The 7128-nt window shown below is 49.0% G+C and overlaps 1 protein-coding gene across 1 annotated transcript in view; it reads left to right on the forward strand.

The window, feature by feature from the left end:
* The window catches only part of PDGFRL (platelet-derived growth factor receptor-like), a 96536-nt gene that overhangs the window by 66367 nt on the left and 23041 nt on the right, over window positions 1–7128 (forward strand). Inside the window, exon 7 of the mRNA XM_011979634.1 lies at window positions 2638–2931. Within this exon, the coding sequence (XP_011835024.1) occupies window positions 2638–2931 (294 nt within the window). The remainder of the gene's footprint in view (window positions 1–2637; window positions 2932–7128) is intronic.

A 7128-nucleotide genomic window follows, 5' to 3' on the forward strand; every position in this document is an offset into this window, starting at 1 on the left:
AATGTAAAGTCCCATGTGCTTAGTTTTCTTTAAGTAATACATTTGTCATCTAGATTAGTGAACATAAATACATTTGCAGGGGACATGTAATCTACAATTATTAAAATTAACTTCAACATTTTTGGTTGTTGATGGAAGCTACAAATTGCAAATATATTTTTTAAAGTAACTGGTGTGCTCACTTACTTCAAAGTATGTGTTATAGTATAAGAAGTAAGGCTGGGCACATTGGCTCACCCCTGTAATCTCAGCACTTTGGGAGGCCAAGGCAGGAGGATTGCTTGAGTCCAGCAATTTGAGACCAGCCTGGGCAACATAGTGAGACCCTGACTCTACAAAAACCAAACAATAAAAAATTAGGCTTGGTGGCACGTGCCTGTAGTCCCAGCTACTCAAGAGGCTGAGGTGGGAGGATCACTTGAGCCCTGGATGTTGAAACTGCAGTAAGTCATGATCGTGCCACTGCACTCCAGCCTGGGCAACAGAGTGAGACCCTGTCTCAAAAAAAAAAAAAAAAAAAAAAAGGATGATATTTTTATGTTCTTAAATTCACATGGTTCACTTATTCAACTAACGACTTTGCTTATTGATTCAGATTATTCTACACACTCTTAAAACAAAAGTTGCCTCTAAATCTTGCAATCATGCAATCCTAAAGTGTTACGGCTAAGAAAACATCTTTAATATTATCCACTCCAGATTCTTCTCTTGACAAATGTGGACACTGAAGCATGAGGAAATTAAGTAATGCCTCCAAGGCCATCTAGATGGACTGTGTGAACACATGAACGTTGGGCACAACTTTGACAGAGGTGCTCCTTACCTAAGCCTGAAAGCCAATTTCTCATAAAGTAGAACGGATCTCCCAGCCTGATGGAAACCCATGTAAAACACGGAGACTCTCTGAGCCATGGTATGCTCTTCCCTCGTCTTAGAGCCAAGAGGAAGGATCTCCATGTTAGTGAACTTGGTACTTATAGCCCAAGAACTCTTGGCTCATGAACCATTCGGTGATGTGTCCAGGAATTCTGCCCCCAACCTAAAACACCATCTAACTCTGACACAAAGAAGGCAAGCTGCGGAGAAAGGCAAGAAAAATTATTTATTTCAGGAACATTGTGGGGAAAACACAAGAAAGGATGTAATACGTATTAGGGTATCACTAGCTCCAAATATTTCCCTTTGCAATTACTATAATATTCCCTCACAGAATGATCCAGAAAAACAAAGGATTTAATATACCATTCCAAAAAAGAAAAGCCACCAGCACCAACAAAAATTACCCCCAAAAGCCCAGTCCAGAGTTTCTTGCCTGTCCTAAGGACAGAGTCAGTCCTCATTTCTCCCATTTCGGTAAGATAAAAATGCCATCATCTGAGCTTAAAGAACCAGGCAGAGTAATTTCAGAGGAAATGAGGGGATGTAAGAGACTGGCTGAAGATTCCCAGCCAGGTGCTGGCCAAGCCGAGAGCAGACCTGAGACTGATGGGTTCCTCCTTCAAGCGACAACATTCCCCTCCACTAACTTTGGCAGGCACCAGGTCCTCTGGGCTGTGTGGGGAGCTCTGATGTGCTGGGAAATGCTTCCTGGCTGGCAGTTACTGACCATGGCTGTGGGGTTGATTTCTCCACACACAAGCAGCAGATGGCTTCAAGGTTTTACAATTGCTAAGGGTTTAAAACTTACAATCATAAAATCACATTAATAAGTGCTTTCCTAAATACTGAGTTTGCTATAATTTGGATGTAGTTTACAGCTTATTAACTTGATTTTTTCTGGAAATCTAAAATCCAATGTGCTTAGTCTTCTTTAAGAAATATGTGTGTCATCTACATGAGTGGATATAAATACATTTGCAGGGGACATATGTAATCTATAATTATTAAAATGAACTTTAACACATTTTTTTCTTGATGAAAGCTACTGATTGCAATTTTTTTTTTTTTTTTTTTTTTTTGAGACACAATCTTACTTTGTTGCCCAGGCTGGAGTACAGTAGCATGATCTCGGCTAACTGCAACCTCTGCCACCTCCTGGGTTCAGGCAATTCTCATGCCTCAGCCTCCCATGTAGCTGGGACTACAGGCGCATGCCACCACACTCAGCTAATTTTTTTTTTTTTTGTATTTCTAGTAGAGATGGGGTTTCACCACGTTGCCCAGGCTGGTCTCGAACTCCTGAGCTCAGGCGATCCACCCGCCTCAGCCTCCCAAAGTGCTAGGATTACAGGCATGAGCCACCACGCCTGGCCAGATTGCAAATATATTTTTAAAGCAAGTAGTGTCGTCACTTACTTCAAAGTATGTATTAAAGTATAAGAAGTAAGGCTGGGCTTGTTAAACCTTAACATGTTAAAGGTTTATTTATTAAATCTTAACTTAAATCTTGTTCCTTGCTGCTTCATGGCTGTGATCCGTGGGCCTCATTTGGGCTTGAACTGATACCTTTTCTGTTTTCTTTAAGGAGACGGGAAGGAAAATCATTCTTCTAAAAAATGAAAAGCATTAAAATAAAAAAAGAAACCCCAGCTTTTGCTACTCCTAAGGATTCAGTATTTGGAGGATGTTGCCAGAATCCTTAAGGATGCTTTTACTTTGCTTCTCCGGAGTGAATAAGCCTGTGTCTTCCCTTTGCAGAGAAAGGAGAACTCTTTGTGCCGTCTCCCAGCTACTTCGATGTTGTCTACTTGAACCCGGACAGACAGGCTGTGGTTCCTTGTCGGGTGACTGTGCTGTCGGCCAAAGTCACGCTCCACAGGGAATTCCCAGCCAAGGAGATCCCAGCCAATGGAACGGACATTGTTTATGACATGAAGCGGGGCTTTGTGTATCTGCAACCTCATTCCGAGCACCAGGGCGTGGTTTACTGCAGGGCGGAGGCCGGGGGCAGATCTCAGATCTCCATCAAGTACCAGCTGCTCTACGTGGCAGGTAAGCCCGGCCACCCCTGTCTAGATTCTAGTCACTCTGCTGGTCAGTTTCAGGTACTGCTGTTCCCTGCCTGCAGATGGAATAAGGAAGCACCATGAGTGCCTTTTGTTTCATTGCTGTTGGGTTTTTTTTTTCTTTTCCTTTTTTCCTGAAACAGTGTCCCTTTTTGCTGCCCAGGTTGGAATGCCGTGGCACAACCATTTTCTCACTGCAGCGTTAAAGCCCTGGGCTCAAGCGATCCTCCCTCCTTAGCCTCCTGAGTAGCTGGAACCACAGGCATGCGCCACCACGCCCTCTCATACAGAAGAGGTCTTCCTGCCTTGCCTGGACTGGTCTCGAACTCCTGAGCTTAAACAATCCTTCAATCTCAGCTTCCCAGAGTGCCGAGATTCCAGGTGTGAGCCACCATGCTCGGCCCACTTACGCTGTTCTTAAAGGCTTCCCTTCTGCCCCACCGCTTCTAGGATGTTCTTCTTCCTTGCTATGACTCTGACCGAAAACCCCTCTTCCCCCTTCCAGCCAAATCCTTCCATCATTCACTCTGGTGCTGCCTCTCTGTTTGATGAGCAGGTCTTCTAAGTCCCCAAACTCCTTTAGAGCATCCTCCCAGCCTCTTGGTCTTAACCCGAATCTGCTCTCTCCTAAGGACACCATTCGCTCCCACCTCAAGGCTGGCATCCTTCTTGTACCCATTCCCACCCCCCAACCCTCATTCTCTGCCCTTCTGTTGGGAACCTCTGCTCTTTGGGGGCTCCACCAGCATTCTCATTTCCTTTCCTGTCACTCCCCTGAGTGCATCGAACCTTTTGGCACTTCGTTCATGGCCCTGCTTGTCACTCCATTTTTAGGGTGACTTTGATATCGACTTGGAACCCACTGGTCAGGTTCATGGACCCCTCATCTGCTCCACCTCGGATATTCCCACCCTCATCACAATGTGAACATGTCAACCACAACCGCTGTGACAGCAATCACCGGGGCTGACCCCAGCTCCAGTGACACAGGCTTGTACTTTCCCAGGATTCTGTGTTTAATGACTCCCTCAACCACAATCCTCACCTGCACCCCCTGTTCCCCAGGGCTTTCTGCCCTCCCCACCCACGAGGCTTAGATCCTGGCTCCCAGCACATCTCTACTCGCTACCCACGCCCTGCACGCCCTCATCTCTGTACTCCCCTCTCCTGTCCAGGAAAGAACCATCCTGGATGAACACAGCTAACCTTCTCCTCGTACCTGTACCCAGAGTTAAGAGCTGTTGGGACACTCCCATGGGTGGGTAGAGGGCTTGGCCACGAATCCCCCATCTCTTGTCCACCCTACCTGGCATCCTCTGCGTTTTGTTCCGTCTTTCTTCTGCTTTCCCCAATGTGCACGGAACACTTGGAGTCCTCAAATTCCCACCTCATCCTCTTCCAACTGGCCTTACTCCCTTCCTCTTGACAGATCTGAAACATGATCAGTCTCCCAGTTAAAATTGGAACGACTTCTTTTAATGTGGCCATTTTAGTGAGGAGTTTCATTTCAGGGCGTTTATACATGAAATACGTTTTTCCCTGGTAACTGCCAGCCATTCCACTGTGTTAAATCCCCCTTTTCCTGAGGGTAGGGAGATCTGTTAGTCATGTCAAGTTTCCCTTTGACATCCAGGAGGCTTGCTGGGTGAGTAAGACAGCCTCGTTCTGGCTTCTAAGGCCATTTGTTTAAAATCTTCAGTCCCGACAATTGATCCAAGCCTGCTTTCTGCTCTTCCTTCCACATGCAGGCTCCATGCTGAGTCCAGCAGCTCTGAACCAGAGGCCACAGTCCCCTCTGCTCCCCTCCCCTCCCCTCCCTGCTGGGACACCAGGTTAGGGGAAGTAAGAGACAGAGGTCAGAGCCCAGGAGCTGGCTACCCCTGGTAATAAATGCGGACCTGGCTTGCTGTCTGTGAGCCTGATGGGACCAGATAGTGACTCCAGTGCTTTGTCACAGGTGATAGGGACTCGCCTGTCACAAGCCCCTGTAGTGTCCTAGGCCCTGTCCCATGCAGCCTCGCCTCCTCCTGGACCCTCAGCTGGAGGCTGCCTCTGCTTGTATGAACTTCTTTGCTGTTAGGTGCAGCACGACTGAGAGAGCCTGGAGTCCTGACGTCTCTGTGTCCATCTGATCACCTGACTCCGGAGCAGGTGGCCACCAGAACATACTGTGGAGACACAGTCTGGGCCCTCTTTCCTTCTGGAAGTCCCCCACCCTGCCATCTTGTCCAGGGCTCTTTTGCCCCGGGCTGATGGCATAGGGGCAGGCTAGGAGCAGTTCTGTTGCAGAACGCCACAGCACCCCCCACCTTCCTTGACAAGCAGTTCTCTGAGGCCCCTCCCTCACCTTTCTGGAGTGAAGCACCCCCTTGCCAGCTTTGCAAGGGAGGAGGGGAAGTCGGTTCTCTTTAGGCACTGTAGTCCCTCACAGGTGACTTTAGTCTCTTGGAGAACTCTCACCTTGACCAGGGGCAAGTGGTGTGTGTGGGCAGGGTCCGTCCCCTGCAGTGGAGCTTCTCAGGTAGCCCTGTCGGGGGATCAGTAGCCCCAAGAGTGAGCTGCTCTCTGAAGTTAAAAATTTGGCTCTGTCATGCCTCGTGTTCTCAGCCATGGTGCTTATTCAGCAGGCCATGCCCCTCACGCCCTGCTACCAAATCCCTCTCACGGCCCTGCTTCACCTCCCCGCGTGCTGTGCTGAGCCCACCGCTCTTCCCCACTAGAACCAAGTCCCTGAATGAAAGAGCTCTCCATGTCCCATCTCCACTTCCTTTCCTCCCACACACTCCTTTGCCCACTCCCGTCTGGCCTTTTCCCTTGACTTCCACCGAAATGGCTGTTGCCAAGGTACTCTGGGACCCCCATGCCGTTAAAATCTGTCCCCGTCCCACTGGATTCCGCCTCCCCTGCATGGAACGGCCTCTGCCTGGCTCCATTTTTTCCAGCTTCCGCCACCTCCCCTTCAGCTTTCTCGCTCTTCTTGGTCAGCTCTTAGCAATCTATCAACTCTGAAATGCTGGTGCTCCCCCAGTCACCCTTCTTTCCCACTCTTTCTTCTCTCCCTGGGCCTGCTTCACATGTGTACACTGGGAACTCCCAAGCGGGTGGAAGTGGCCAGATCTGGAAGCACCAGATCCACGTGTCTGCCGTCCACCTCGAGCATGCACTGAGATGCTTCGGGGCCCTCCATCCTCTGTGTGCCATCCCTGGACTCAGCGCCATCCTCCCTGGACTGGTTCTTCCTTCTCCTCTGCTGTGGTGACGGGACTACCTTCATCCAGGGGACAGGCCTGTGGCTGGAAGTCAAGCTCATCTCCCTTCTCCTCCCAATCCTTTGTACTTTTTTCATTAAATCACTTTCAAATCTTACTGTTTCTCTCCATCCTCACTACAAAAAAGGGATCAAGCTAGCATTGTCTCTGCCCTGGTCTTACGTGAATACCTTCTCATCCATCTCCCCTATGTCCACCTTTTCTTTCTCCACTCTGTTTTCCACACTGCAGTTGATTTTTTTTTTAAGGCAAAATCTCGCTCTGTTGCCCAGACTGGAGTGCAGTGGTGTGATCTCGGCTCACTGCAACCTCCACCACCTGGGCTCAAGCGATTCTCCTGTCTCACCCTCAGTATCTGGGATTACAGGCATGCGCCAGCATGCCCAGCTAATTTTGTATTTTTAGTTGAGATGGGGTTTCACCATGTTGGCCAGGCTGGTCTCCAACTCCTGACCTCAGGTGATCTGCCCACCTCGGCCTCCCAAAATGGTGGGATTACAGGAGTGAACCACTGCGCTTGGCCTCTGATTTTAATTAAACTATTCAGTAGGTTCCCACTTCTCCCAGAACCAAAGTCCAAATCCTCTGTGTGGCGTGAATGGCCTCGCATGGACTTACCTCTGTCCTCCTCCCCATCCAGGTCTCACTCCTCCCTCCCCTCCTCTCCCCAGCCCTCCTCACTCTGCCACCACCTCTCACCCAGGGCCACGCCCATGAGCACTCCCAGCCTGCTGGTGCCTCCCTGCTTCTCCTGTTCATGTCTTTGAAGCTCAGTCTTGAGATTATAGTTCAAACAGTACTTCCTCAAGGAAGCCCTTCCTGGCTCTCAGACTGTTCTATTCTGGCCTTTTGGAGTATACTGGGCTTCTGCTTCATAGCTTTTAACACAGCATTTTAAACTAACCATATAGGCC

Source organism: Mandrillus leucophaeus, unplaced genomic scaffold, assembly GCF_000951045.1.
Source record: "Mandrillus leucophaeus isolate KB7577 unplaced genomic scaffold, Mleu.le_1.0 Scaffold204, whole genome shotgun sequence".
Classification (NCBI taxonomy): Eukaryota; Metazoa; Chordata; class Mammalia; order Primates; family Cercopithecidae; genus Mandrillus; species Mandrillus leucophaeus.